The sequence below is a fragment of the Miscanthus floridulus genome, unplaced genomic scaffold (assembly GCF_019320115.1).
Source record: "Miscanthus floridulus cultivar M001 unplaced genomic scaffold, ASM1932011v1 fs_788_1_2, whole genome shotgun sequence".
In the NCBI taxonomy this organism is placed as follows: Eukaryota; Viridiplantae; Streptophyta; class Magnoliopsida; order Poales; family Poaceae; genus Miscanthus; species Miscanthus floridulus.
The window spans coordinates 430-15,142 of record NW_027097276.1 but is presented as its reverse complement, the minus strand read 5'-3'; the positions used below and the strand labels follow the sequence as shown (position 1 = coordinate 15,142).

Genomic DNA, 14,713 nt, shown 5'->3' with positions numbered 1-14,713 from the left:
AAGAAGTTTCAGAATGTCCCTCCACCAGAAGGAACCCTTTTTTAGTACTCCCAGGCAACTTCCTAGAATCATAGTACTTTTCCCAAACTAATGATACCTAGGGAGTATTATCTCTATTGAAGAATTTGTGAAGATGCTTGATCAGTAAAGCTTCATTTTGAGTTTTAATACTCAAGACTCCCAGCCCACCTTCATCTTTTTCTCTGCAGACTGAAGGCCAAGCTGCTTTTGGTTTCTGTTTTGCATTAATGTCAGCCCCTCTCCAGAGACACAACTTTCTAAATTTGTCAATTTGCTCAATGACTGACTGCTGCAGTAGAAATGTACTCATACAGAAGGTTGGCATTGCAGTCAAGATTGAATTGGTCACCTCAAGCCTGCCTGCCTGATTTAGAAAAATAGAGGTTGCAGCTAACCTCCTCTCACACTTGGAGACTAGAGGAGAGAAATCAATTATTCTGGGCTTTGTGAGGCTCAGGGGCAACCCCAAATAGGTAAATGGTAGGCTTCCAATTTCACGGACAAAGGTTCTTGCAAGATGTTGTAGTCTTGGATGGCTTGTATTAATAGGCACCATGAAAGATTTTGAATAATTCACCTTAAGACCAGTTCACTCACCAAAGGTGTGAAGAAGACCTTTGAGAGCTAGAAGTTGTCTGCTGCAAGCTTCCATCACCAAAAGGGTGTCATCAGCATATTGTATAATTGGGAAATCATTAGTGTATCTCAATGGAATTGGCAATTTCAAAAGCCCTTGATCTTTGGCCTTATTGATCACTGACTGCAAGAGATCAGCAGTGAGCACAAACAGCAAAGGGGACAGAGGGTCCCCTGTCTAACACCCCTTTTACAATGGAACACTTTACCAGGAACTCCATTAAGTAACACTGATGAAGTGCCAGAGTTCAATATTGACTTCACCCAACCAATCCATTTCTGACCAAATCTCTTGGCCTTGAGAATCTCCAATATTGCATTATGTTCAATCTTGTCAAAGGCTTTTTCAAAGTCAAGCTTTAGTATGATTCGATTGTAGTTAATAAGCCCTGCTTCCTAAGCACTTCCTAGATAACTATGCTAGTTAATTACAGTCATTAAAGACCTTGGGCAGCCCAAGAGGTGTGTACGGCTGCCAAGGCACCTATCTGATTAGCTATGCTCTAGTGAGCTGTTTGTAATCAATGCAATGTCTATCTCTATATATAATCAAGGAGACGGCCTGGGGTTTGCGGGTTCTTTCAGGCTAATCAAGTCTGTGTTACTTCCAACATTTGGCATCAGAGCTAGGTTAGACACCAGAGAGCCACGAGGCCAACTCCCCACCTTCTCCACCCCATGTCGACCTCTGCTGAGCGCGCTGCCAGGCTCAAGGCCAAGGGAACCGGCGATGGAGAGCTGGGCGACTCCTCCGGCCGTGCCGCGCGCTTGAAGGCTGCAGAGGAAGCAGCAGCGCTGGCAGTCCAGGCAGCAAAGCAGGCGGCGGCTGCTGCAGAGGCAGCAGCAAGGACGGCGCAGGAGCTGCGGGCCGAAATTGCTGCTGAGAAGGGAGAAGAAGAGGATGCAGAGGAGGAGGAAGAGGAGGCGGAGAGCAGGAATCGGGGGCTGCGGACTCCGTCGCGAGACAGGAGGCGCTCGCAGTCACCACTGCGGGACCTGAGGCGCGGCCGCGGCAGCGGTCGCTACGAATCACCGCACGGCAGAGTGGTGTACCGCGACTCCGGTAGCAGCACATCGTGGCCGATGCTGGACAAGTCGAACTACTACGAGTGGAGTCAGACCATGAAGCCGAGGATGCAGGCGCGCGATCTCTGGGACGCCATCGAGGGCGGCCCTGTCCAGTTTCGCGATGACAGGCGTGCACTAGAGGTGATTGTCGGGGCCGTGCCCAAGGAGATGGGCATCCCACTCCTCGACAAGGCTACGGCGAAGGAGGCGTGGGACGCCATCGTTGCGACTCGCATCGGCGTGGACCGGGTCCGTCGAGCAACGCTGCAGCGCCTACGCCGCGATTGGGAGAACATCGGCATCAACCCCGGCGAGCAAGTGGAGGATTTCGCCCTGCGTCTGTCAACTCTGCACCAGCAGCTTGTCATTCATGGTGACAAGGACATCACTGAGGACCGTGTGGTGGAGAAGTTTCTGCGCACGGTGCCAGCCAAGTACGCGCAGATTGTTGTCGCCATTGAGCAGTTCCTCGACTTTGAGGCGCTCACTCTTGATGAGGTGACTGGAAGGCTCAAGGCGGTGGATAATCGCGAGGAACAAGCGCTGACCGAGCCGGTGGCCATCAACGGCAAGCTGCTGTACACCGAGGAGCAGTGGAGAGCGCGCTGGAGGAAGGAGAAGAAGGGAGATGATGCCGGTGGTTCTGGATTCAGGAACCAGCGCGGTGGCGGTGGACGTAGCCGCGGTGGTGGACGAGGACGAGGCAGAGGCGGTGGACGTGGTGGCGGACGAGGAGATGGCAATGTTGCTGGCCGCGTCGGCCCCAACACCTGCCTCAACTGCAACCAGGAGGGCCACTGGGCACGTGAGTGTCCCCAGCCGCGCCGTGAAGATGCAGAGCGCGGCGGTGGAGGTGGAAACCGTGCTGGCCGCGGCGGTGGCAATCGTGGTGGAGGTCGTGGCGGCGGAAATCAGGCTGGGCAGCGTGGCGGGAACCAAGGAAGGCATGAGGCGCGCGCCCAGTACGCCGAGTGCGATGAAGATGGCGCTCTGTTTCTGGCACATGGCTTCATTAGCCTGGAACAGAGCACGCTGGCGCACAGCTACACGGCGCAGCACGTCGAGTTCTCCGAGCCACGTGCTCGCGCCTATCTCGGCGTGGACGAAGAAGAGGTGGACAGCGGCTGGTACCTGGACTCCGGCGCGACGCATCACATGACCGGGCGCCAAGAGTTCTTTGCTGATCTGAACACTGGCGTTCGAGGAACGGTCCGGTTCGGGGACGCGTCGATGGTAGAGATCAAGGGCGTCGGGTCTATTGTTTTCCAAGCCAAGACCGGTGAGCAGAGGGTTCTTCATGGCGTCTACTTCATTCCGGCGCTGAAGAACTCTATCCTAAGTCTGGGACAGCTTGATGAAGGAGGGTCCAAGGTTGTGATTGACGATGGCGTGCTTCGTATTTGGGACAAGAGCCGCCGTCTACTCGCTAAGGTACACAGAGGGAAGAATAGGTTGTATATTCTGCATCTTGAGGCTGCACAACCTCTCTGTCTCGCGGCACGCAAGGATGAAGAGACGTGGCAGTGGCACGAGCGTTTCGGCCATCTGCACTTCGACGCACTCCGGCGACTCAGCAAGGAGGAGATGGCGCGCGGGATGCCGGTTGTTGACCATGTTGAGCAGGTGTGTGACACCTGCGTTACCACCAAGCAGAGGCGGCGTTCTTTTTCGGCTGCAGCAGCATACCGTGCCCAGAATCAGCTTGAGCTGGTGCACGGTGACCTGTGCGGTCCGGTCACGCCAGCGACACCGGCGGGCAACCGTTATATCTTGCTGCTCGTCGATGACGCCACCCGCTTTATGTGGGCTGTGTTGCTGCCATCCAAGGACGCAGCAGCAGAAGCAATTAAGAAGGTCAAGGTGGCAGCAGAGGTGGAAAGCGGGCGCAAGTTGAAGGTCCTGCGCACCGACAATGGTGGCGAATTCACTGTCACGGAGTTTACTGCATACTGCGCTGATGAAGGTATTAAACGGCATTTCAGTGCCCCTTATTCACCGCAACAGAACGGTGTTGTTGAGCGCAGGAACCAAACAGTGGTGGCCATGGCACGAGCTTTGCTCAAGCAACGCCAGATGCCCTCTCGATTTTGGGGGGAGGCTGTGATGACGGCTGTGCACATTCTGAATCGATCCCCAACGAAGGCGCTGAAGAATGCCACTCCTTATGAGGCATGGCACGGCCGGGCACCAACAGTCGGCCACCTCAAGGTCTTTGGCTGTGTGGCTTATATCCGGCGGCTTACTCAGCTTCGCAAGCTCGATGACCGCGGCGAGGCTGGCGTGTTTATCGGCTATGCGGAAGGGGCCAAGGCATACCGTATCTATGATCCAGTGTCCCAGCGCGTGCGTGTCAGCCGCGATGTGGTGTTCGACGAAGGCCGTGGCTGGGACTGGGCATCACCGGCAGCAGGCACACCAGAAGCAGCGAGCAGTGAGTTTACTGTTGAATTCCCATGGGCGGAGGAACTCCCTGAAGCAGGAAGTTCAGCGTCGCCTTCACTATCTCCTCCGTCACATCCTGCATCGCCTGGTTTCTCTCCGGTGAATGCAGGAGAGCCTGCAGCGGAAACAGAGGAGCCCGCAGCGGAGGCAGAGGCGCCTGCGTCGCCCAGAACACCTACACCAGCTCCAGCAAGTCCTCAGGTTGAGCATGTGACCCCCCTGGAGGATGATGATGAAAGGGTGGATGCTTGCCACGACGATGAAGAACTCCGCTATCGGAAGATTCATGACATTATTGGTGATCAGCCAACCCCTCCGCCGGCGCAGCGGCTGTTTGCAGAACTGAATCTCACCCATTCTGGTGAGCCTACAAGCTATGAAGAAGCCAAAGATGATCCAGATTGGCAAGCAACGATGAAGGAGGAGCTGAGATCAGTAGAGCGGAATGGGACTTGGGAACTTGTTTCTCCCCGTCCTGGTCACCGTCCAATTTCACTGAAATGGGTGTTTAAGCTGAAGAAGGATGAACATGGAGCTGTAATTAGGCACAAGGCAAGACTTGTGGCCCGTGGTTTTGTGCAGCAGGAAGGAGTTGATTATGAAGATGCTTTTGCACCGGTTGCAAGGATGGAATCAGTGCGTGTTTTGCTTGCCCTAGCAGCACAAGAGGGATGGGCAGTACATCACATGGATGTGAAGTCTGCATTTTTGAATGGAGAACTCCAGGAGGAGGTTTATGTTACATAGCCTCCAGGTTTTGTAGTACCAGGAGAGGAGAAGAAAGTGTACAGGCTGCACAAGGCTCTGTATGGCCTAAGACAGGCTCCTCGGGCATGGAATGCCAAGCTTGACTTGACTCTCAAGCAGATGGGTTTTGAGCAGAATGTGTATGAAGCTGCTATGTACAGGAAGGGATCAGGTGACTCCCTACTGGTAATTGGAGTCTATGTTGATGATTTGATCATCACAGGAGTCAATCAGCAGAAGATTGAAGTTTTCAAGGCAAAGATGAAGCAAACCTTTGAAATGAGTGATTTGGGTCTTCTGTCTTTCTATCTGGGAGTTGAGGTGAGACAATCAGAGGGGAGCATCACTCTGAAGCAAACCCATTATGCTAAGAAGATACTTGAGCTTGGTGGTATGGCAGGTTGTAATCCAGCCACCACACCCATGGAAGAAAGGTTGAAATTGAACAAGGAAAGCACAGCAAAGGAAGTAAATCCAACTCAGTACAGAAGACTGGTTGGCAGCTTGAGATACCTAGTGCACACAAGACCAGATTTGGCTTTTGCTGTAGGGTATGTTAGCAGATTTCTGGAGAAGCCAACAACTGAACATCTTCAGGCTGTGAAGAGGATCTTGAGATACCTGGCTGGTACTCTAGATCATGGGCTCTGCTACACCAGAACAACAGGCAAAGCAAGGTTTGTGGGTTACAGTGATTCAGATTTGGCTGGAGATGTTGATTCAAGCAAAAACACAACTGGATGTTTGTTCTTCCTTGGAACCAGCCTGGTCAGCTGGCAGTCTGTCAAACAGAGAGTTGTTGCTCTGTCTAGCTGTGAGGCTGAATATGTGGCGATGACAACAGCTGCAACCCAAGCTTTGTGGTTGTCAAGACTGTTTGTAGATTTGTTGGGAAGAAAAGTTGAGGTGGTGGAACTCAGAGTAGACAATAAGTCTGCTCTGGCTTTGGCAAAGAATCCTGTTTTCCATGACAGGAGCAAGCATATTAGAATCAAGCATCATTTCATCAGAGATTGTGTGGAAGAAGGTAGCATCAAGACAGAGTTCATTCCCACTGCAGATCAGCTCGCTGATATACTGACTAAAGCCTTGGGCAAAACCAAGCTGAAAGAGATGAGGAGCAGGATTGGGATCAAGGAGATCAAGATTAGTTGAAGCAGGTCTTAGGGGGAGAAATGTAGTTAATAAGCCCTGCTTCCTAAGCACTTCCTAGATAACTATGCTAGTTAATTACAGTCATTAAAGACCTTGGGCAGCCCAAGAGGTGTGTACGGCTGCCAAGGCACCTATCTGATTAGCTATGCTCAAGTGAGCTGTTTGTAATCAATGCAATGTCTATCTCTATATATAATCAAGGAGACGGCCTGGGGTTTGCGGGTTCTTTCAGGCTAATCAAGTCTGTGTTACCTCCAACATCGATCCCTCTTGGATTTGTGGCACACATGGAGATATTCAAGTGCCCAAGCCAAACAATCTTGAATGGTCCTATTTTTTATGAAGCCATACTGGTTCTGGTGAATGAGGCTCTTGATAGGCTACTGTAATCTATTTACCATTAGCTTGGTTAACAACTTCACAGAGGAATTGAGCAAGGAGATTGGTCTGTAGTCAGACCATCTTTTTTTGGGATTAGCACAATGAAAGAGTTATTGATGTTCCTCAGACATACTTCCCCCTTGTGAAATTCATCACAGAGCCTATAAAAATCTGGTGCAATAAGGGACCAACATCCCTTTATAAATTCATTGATGTATCCATCTGGGCCAGGAGATTTGTTATTTGGTAAGTTATCCACCACTGTATCATTTTCAGTCTTGGAGAAGGGCATTTCCAAGTTCTTAAGTCCCACAGCTGGCTGCATGAACTGTTCTAGGTTGAAGATCATTTGATTAGATTTAGATTGGCCCATTCTTTCTCTGAAAGAGTTCCAAAGAAGCTCAGCTTTTGGCTCATGCCCATGGAGTGTATTTCCCATGGAGTCTTTTAGAGTGGTGATGCTATTCTTGCTGTGCCTGATTGTTGCATGGGCATGAAAGAATTTTGTGCCTGCATCACCCTCCTTCACCCATCTTATTTTTCCTCTCTGCTTCCAGTAAGCTCTTTGTTGCTTCAACAAGTAAACCAGCTTTTCAGAGATTAAATTTCTAAAATTCCATTCAGGTAGAAAGAGATCCCTAAACAGCTCAATGGTTTCCAAAAAATGCAGCACAAGCTTAATTTTCTCAATGGCTAGGGACAGTTTTGGCAGTTTTAGTTTCCAATCCCTGAGCACTCTTCTTAGGTTCTTAAATTTGGCAGTTAGGAGTTTGGCAGGATCAGAGATATAACTTGGACCATTCCATCCACTGACTACTGTAGGAATGAAATCTTCATGATTAAGCTAAAAATTCTGAAATCTGAACAGCTTATTCTGAGGAATTGTTGTGCTGATTTCAACCATGCAAGGCCAGTGGTCAGATGTTTCCATGACCAAAGTTTTGACTAAAGTATTTGGGAACTTGGAAGTCCAGGAGGTTGAGGTGAAGAACCAGTCCAATCTTTTCAAGAGGGGGGAATTGCTTATTTGTCTAAGTAAACTACCTCCCATGTAGTGGGAGCTCAATCAAACCCAGATTATTGATTGCTTCATTGAACAAAAACATTTCATTGGGATCAGACCCATCCCTATTCCTATCCTCAGGTCTTCTGATCAAGTTAAAGTCACCAACAATGAGCCAGTCAATCTCAGGAGGCATGTCAATCTCTCTAAACCACTCCAAAAATTCCCTTTTGCCTATAGTTGTGCAAGGAGCATAGATGGTAGTCAGAAGCCAAGTATCATTGCTTAATTTGGAGGTAAATTCTACTGACAGAGCAAATCTGTTGCTGAACACTAAATTCCCCCAAAATGCACTACCCTTCCAAATCACCAGAATTCCCCTTGAGGCTCCCACAAAAGGTAGAAACTCAAAAGAATCGAAATCAGGAGGACAAAAGTTCCTGATAAAGCTGATATCAAAATTATCCTTTTTAGTCTCCTGCAGGCATAGTATTTCACTCTTGATTTCCACTATCTTATATCTGATGGAGTTTCACTTCTTGTCAGAGTTTAGGCCTCTAACATTCCAATTCAGTACTTTCCATGCTCTGGTTTGTAACATGGGAAACAGTAAAAGGTTTTATAGTAGCCAGGTAAGAAGTAAAACTTTCTACCCAGAATCCACAGACCAAAATTCAGGTGAAAGACAGAAGGAGGTAAAAAAAGATAGAGGCGATAAAACCAGTAAAGATTAAACAGCCTGTCCAGCAAAGGCAAGACATCACAAACTAATTTTAAACAGTTATTACAACCGATCAGACACCTGAACATGAAGAAAACCTCTAAGAGAAACCACACAAAAGAAACAGGCCAGACTAACAAAGCAAAAGATAGAAGAGGAGCCTTCTTTCACCCATGGGCTAGTTGTCATCCTTGTTTGTATCATTGACATCTTCATCCTCCTTCTTACTTTTCTTCACCTTCTTGCCCACTGGCTCCAGCTTCTTTTTCTTCATCAGGGCTTCCTCACCCAACTGATCCTCCTGAAGGTGGCAAAGGGACGTTCCAATCTTCTTCAGAGTCTATGGGGTTAATGTTGGTATGTTGGCAGAGCAGCCCAGGCAGTTTTTGGCTATGCACGTGTTCACCTTGAACCCATTAGAATTGACCCTCACTCTGCTGCTCCTTCTGACAGTCGAGTCCACAACGGGCGTATCAGCTTTAGCCTTCCTTCCTCTTTTCTTACTCGGAGATGACTCTTCTAAGTCATCTTTAGGGATGGCCTCCTCAATCTCATTGGCAGCAGAAAGGTTCAAAACCCAGAAGCTTGCAGGCCGAAGAAGATGAGCCCTGAATTGCTAGGGGAGAGCCAGTACCAGATGCATCCTGTATCAACTGGGGGAGGCCAGATTCTAAGAGCTGCTTGGCCCATTTATGTTGGGCTAGTGCCTGAAGTAATGCCTTGAAAAAGCCCATCCACTCCTTGGGAACTTCTATAAATGCCTTCCCCTGCTCCTCCATTTGGCCCACAGCTATTGGCGCTAAGGGGGGCAACAAAGTGCCAATTGTAGTATCAGTGGGATTGACAAAATAAGTTATGATCATCCTCAGCTGAACAACATTGTGCACAACCATGTCCTCAGCATGTTGGCCCATTTCATCATTCGGTTGTTCGGGCATCATCACACCATTAGCTTGATGGCCTAAATCACCAATCAACTGTTCTGGCATCCCTTCTGGAATAATTTCATCTTCTTCATGCTAACCATTCATAACATTACGTGGCACCATGTCGTCGTCTTGTTGGTTCATCATTTCATCAGGTAAAGCTTGCACCTCCTCTGGGTGATTCTCTTCTGCCCCCTGCTATTCAGGGATCTCAGCTGGTTGCACTGGTTCATCCTCCTGTTGATCCTCTTGGTCTATATCCATCAATTCATTTTCCTGAATTTCAAAGTGGAAAAAGTTTACCCCTGATGCCTGAAGGACTGGCAACTAAAACTGCACAGGCATTGGGTCTTCAATCTCAGCGAGTTGTTCAGGCTGGATAGCTTGCTGATGCTGTGGTAGTATCTGGAAGTCTTCAGCATGTTCCTGGTCCTGGGCAGGATGGATGATCATTTCCTGGAGGTCCTCTAATGCAGGTGCTTCATTCAAATCTTGCATGACCACTGCTGGCTGGGCCAAGTTGAGATCCAGTTGCTGTCCTCCTAGAGGTGGCTGTGCTGGTAGCTCCTCAGGCCATTCAGGCCAATCCTGCTGCTGAGCCTGGAGATTCTGAGCATCTTGGTTGTTTTGAATGTCCTCTAGGAGCGGCTACTGCACATGCCCTGCAATCGGGGCTAAAACCTGCTGCCCCAGACAAAAGAAGTCAAACAATGGGGGTCCATCTTCAGGCTGAATGGGTACCTGCTCCTCATCCGGTGGCCCAGCACCTAAGTTCTCATGTTGCAGAATCTCAATCTACATAGTCCATGACTGACTCTCATGACCAATGCCATCAGCAAAAACAGAGAAGTGCGGGATGGTCTCCAGATCGACTACACGTGCCCTGACAATCAACCTAGTTAGATGGTCCGTATCATTGTCCTAACTGATCACCCGAGCACATGGGCCCAACACCGATTCGATGAACTCCTGCTCCCAAAAATCCTCCGGTAGCCCCATCAGCATTAACCAACATTCTAGATTAAAGACTATCCTTCTCCAGTTTCTCCCCTGGTTATGGCGCACAAAGGAGAAGTCTACGCCTGCGCTTTGGCCCAAGCTGAGAAAGACTCAAAGATTGGTGGGCTGCATTGCCTCGGCCCAGAGGTCAAATCTGTTTCCAAGGCACTGGACTCAAGGGTATCTTTTCCATTAACGGCAACCACCGTCTCCTCCTTATTACTGTTTACCACCATGGTTTTACCTTTCCCATTAGTATTGCTCAGACAATTTAACGCAATGTGTCCCCCACGCCTACAAGCAAAACATCTGATAGAGGATCTGCACATCTCCCTAGTGTGTCCAGCGGTCAGACACCGAGAGCAAATTCCTGGTGACAGGGCACTCATGGGATTTTTTGCAGCAGGCCATTGACCCAAGATAGAACCAGACTTCGAGTTGGGCCCAAAGGCAAAACGTTCTGACCTTGCCTGATTGAGCTGACCAGTAGCGAAACATTCAGGCCCTGCCTGCTTGGACTGACCAATGGGCTCTTTCCCCTTTTCTTTTGAAACATCGGGATGAACAGGGAAGAACAAACGGTCAAACACACTTCTCCTTGACTGATGATCAGAGATTGGAACCCTATTAGCACCTGTCAACAGATTCTGTTTAACAGCATCAGCAAAGGAGACTGAGGGTCTGATCAAACTGGCATTCAGGCCATCTCTGCTATTCTGAACCATGGTCCAAGATGCAGCTTCTTCAGCACAAAAAAATTTCCAGTCCCGAAACCAATTTGGACCACCATTGCTCCATAGGTGAAAGAACACTTTGTAAGAAGAACATTCAAAAGAACGCAGCTTAACAATGTGAAAGCCAACAAGACTCGAGGAAACCGAAAAGCGGAAAACCCGATCATCAAGAGGAAGGACGTCAAAATCATCGGCAACACCCCGAATAGTGGCCTGAAGAATGGCTCCCACTGAAGAAGGAGAGAGCTTAGCCCTCAGACCACTAAGGTCCGAAGAGAAGGTTGTCGCAGCCATGGCAAGCTCGCTTCGTCAGGAACAGCGAGGAGCCATTACCACCGTCGAGCGTGAGGCCGGGGAAGGCGGCCCAGAGGGGGGGGGGGGGGGGGGGGGGGGGGGGGAGGGCACCGGAGGTTGTCACCTTAAAGCCATGAGTCCCTTTGCACACCTTAAAGCCATGAGGATGATGTTGATCCCTTTGCATGCATCTATGTTGCAGTCGCAGAATAATTTTTTAGCGTCTTCTCTCCCCATGGTACCTTCTTAGTGGATCTTGTTATCATTCATTCTTACATATGTGCAGCTGCACCACATCAAGTTTTTTTCTATTAATTATCGATAATTTAGATTAAGGGTTCAGCTTCATGGAGATATTTGAAGTTATGTCACCTAATGATCTCGAGAAAAAGGACACAATTTCTATAAGCAGTGAGAATCTTGCATAGTGCAAGCTACTGAAAATGGTCCGAGGCAAGACATAGTCAGGACTTGGGAACCTGAAGAACTACTCAACATGCATAGCAGCATAGGTCCAAACACTAGAAGAGATTGACGAAGGATCAGGGGCACAATAATAGGGGGCAGGGTGGGGGTGGGGCTAGCCAAAAGTACAAGACGAATGCGTGAAATTTGACAATAATACAGGGTCCTGAGTGACTGATCTCTGAACTACAAAGGTATTTATTTATATACAAAGGTCACACAATGTAGGTATTTATTTATATCTTCGCTGAACTGCTGGCCAGCGAAGATGATGTATCAAGTGAACATGATAAATGTTTACCACACATTTCAATTCATTATGTGTGTACACATTTTGTGGTAAAGCATCCTCACTGCACTAAGTACAGTATTATTATGAACATCATAAATACATACAACTGAAATGGAAATTCCTTGAATTTCATTGTTTTAAAATAAAAGTACAGTCCTAATATGAAACTAACAAGAAAAGAATTGTGACTGTGCCACTCTGGTTTGAAGTGAACAATGATTAAAGGGGAATTGCGTAAGAATCACCACCTATCAGGTTTCAGGTACCTTGGAGTATTCCTAATACTTCAAAATGTTATACGCCTCTAAAACAGTTGGGTTGCAGCCATTTTTTGAGCCAATAGAATTAAAGTCGACCCTACTTTAGTTTTCCTGTCCGAGCACCGAAGAGCGAGGAGTCCCCGGCGTTGCTGGCGATATCCGAGCACTGAGGAGTCCCCGGCGTAGCTGGCTACGTCCGTGCGGTGAAGTGTGCCCACTTAGTCCTCGAGCACGAAGAATCCGAGCACCGAGGAGTAATCGACGTAGCTGACGATGAAGCACGAGCGACGAACAGTCTGGTCAACTGGTCGGCGGCGAAGTGAGCATTAAGTAGAAACGACCGGCGAATAGTCCGATCAACAAGTCGGTGACGGAGTCCATGAACCAAGCGGTCCGACCAGTTGATCGGTGGAGAAGTCCGAGCACCAGGTGATCCGATCACCTAGAAGATGATCCTGCAATACAAGTATATAGAACGGGTAGTACATGATGTAAAAATATATGAACTCCGGAGAAAAAAATAGCGTATGTAGCTCGACGATCAGTTGGAGCAAAGATATATTTATATTTAATATAAACCGCCCAACCAGTTAGTGTGTAGCTGAGTCTCCAGCCCTAGCTAGCCCATAGTCCATAACGTCGAGCGCGGAGCCCGTGCACGTGTAGGAGGAACTGGCGTCGCTAAGGAGCCACTGCCGACCACCCATAACGCAGAGGGCAGACGCTCGTGCACGTGTAGGGAGGAGCCGGAGACAGGGCCATCTCTGGAGGCGTCCGAGCATCAACATGACTGTTTAGGGGTTCAAAAAATCGTTTGGAGAGTAAACATGGAGAAAACAGCTCGGAGAAACATTATGACGATATACGGAGATTGAAGAATATTTAGAAGAATATTAAAACGTGACTTAGCTTTAGACAGAAAGTCTGGTCGGCGACGTATGTCATTATCTGGTCGGCGTTGACGGCGAGCACCTGCTGGGTGGTGAGTTGTTGGTGAAGACGACCTCAGAGGTGGTTCCGAGATCGAATCTGCTGTCGCGGGGGCTGGTGTAGCTAGCGATGAATCGTCATCGTAGACCGACATGGATCTCCACAAGATTGATGACGAGAACGCGCTGTTGATTTGAGGTCCATCTAGCTCGTCATGGGATCAAGCGCACACCCCTACCTGGCGTGCCCACTGTCGATAAAAGATGCTCGGTAGTCCACCGAGGGTTATCCTGCGATGGTAGATTTATCGTAGAGGTGAGCAAGATCAGGAGCGAGATGGTAATACAAGCACCAAGACACAAGATTTAGACAGGTTCGGCCATCAGTATGACGTAATACCTATATCCTGTGTTCTGTTGTATTGCATTGAGATGTATCGATCTATGGAGATCTGTCCAATAGGGGACCCCTGCCTCTCCTTATATACTCTGGAGGGGCAGGGTTACAAGAAAAATAGCCTATTTGGTACTATATAATATCTTGCGGTGCACGCCGAGCAGCACCGTGCACGCCTTGATCTTGTGGGCTGGGCCGCCCCTGGGGGCGCAGTCCATGTGGTCCGCCGTGGGTATCCGGGATCGTACCCCCCAGTCAGCTATCTCTACACCTCTCTCTCTTCATGTTTAGTCTCTCCCTCTGTCTAGTTCATGATCTAGGTTGTTTTATCCCGAATAGAATGGTTTCACCCACTAAATCTACGACTACTTATGACACCTTGACGGTGTGTGCACGCTCATTTTTTATGACCGCCTCTACCACCTGTTGCGCCGCTACCAGACTGGCCTCGTCGGCCGCAACCAGGAGCTCGAGGCGCCCTATGAACGCGTTGTCATCACCGTGCCGGAGGACTGCCGCTCCATGTTCGTCACATTTTCGGAGGGCCAGCCAGTCGAACGAGACGACATCTTTAGCTACTTCAGGGAGTATGTTCTGCATCAACTCGTTGACACATATATGTGCATGGTTGCATCCTCATTGGATAATAATGCATGCATGCAGGACCTGGGGTGACTGCATTGTCCGTGTTCTTATGGAGAAGACCACTGGTCGTGTGCAGCCAATGTATGGCCGCGTCATCTTCAAGAGCAAAGCGTTCGTGAGCCTGGTGCTCAACGGCGTGGAACACTTCTCGCTCTTCATAGGCGGACGTGAGATCTGGCTCCGCGAGTACATCCCGCGCAGCATGAACTTTGGTCGTCCTAGGGCGTCCATCAGTGCTGGTAGCTAGGTGATCAGCATCAGGAAACTATGCATATGGCGTTAAGGAGTAGCGGCCGCCTGACCATCCCGGCTGGTGGATCCTCCCCAGGATAACAAGAACTACAATACACAAAACTATTGTACAATAAATCCATCTAGCTTTTCTGTAAATCACAAAACTACTGATTCCCCCCTATATGGTATGACCTGCTCAAAGTGAAGGACATATACCTTCAGGGCAGAAGCATTAGGATTATGAATGGAAAGAAAACTAGCTAGATTATTCTGGTCTGATCCCTTGGCTATATGAAAAACCTTCGTACACAATTGTTCCTGTTCTGTTCATCCTGTGTGAACAAAAAGAAGCTAGTTAATGCAG

General features: G+C 48.9%; 2 protein-coding genes across 2 annotated transcripts; both read left to right on the top strand.

Moving 5' to 3' along the window:
- The first annotated feature begins 5,034 nt into the window (after positions 1-5,034).
- Positions 5,035-6,069, top strand: LOC136533126 (uncharacterized mitochondrial protein AtMg00810-like). Its single transcript, XM_066525687.1, has one exon. The coding sequence runs from the start codon at positions 5,035-5,037 to the stop codon at positions 6,067-6,069; it is 1,035 nt and encodes a 344-aa protein (XP_066381784.1).
- Positions 6,070-10,156: 4,087 nt separating this feature from the next.
- Positions 10,157-14,362, top strand: LOC136533128 (uncharacterized). Its single transcript, XM_066525690.1, has 3 exons — positions 10,157-10,279; positions 13,912-14,057; positions 14,134-14,362. The coding sequence occupies exons 1-3, from the start codon at positions 10,157-10,159 to the stop codon at positions 14,360-14,362; spliced, it is 498 nt and encodes a 165-aa protein (XP_066381787.1).
- Positions 14,363-14,713: the final 351 nt, after the last annotated feature.

Coding starts and splice junctions, on each gene's coding strand:
- LOC136533126 (XM_066525687.1), top strand. CDS start 5,035: ATGGGTTTTGAGCAGAATGTGTATGAAGCTGCTATGTACAGGAAGGGA.
- LOC136533128 (XM_066525690.1), top strand. CDS start 10,157: ATGGCGCACAAAGGAGAAGTCTACGCCTGCGCTTTGGCCCAAGCTGAG. Junction 10,280..13,911: donor CCAAGGCACTGGACTCAAGG/GTATCTTTTCCA, acceptor CGCCGCTACCAG/ACTGGCCTCGTCGGCCGCAA. Junction 14,058..14,133: donor ATCTTTAGCTACTTCAGGGA/GTATGTTCTGCA, acceptor GCATGCATGCAG/GACCTGGGGTGACTGCATTG.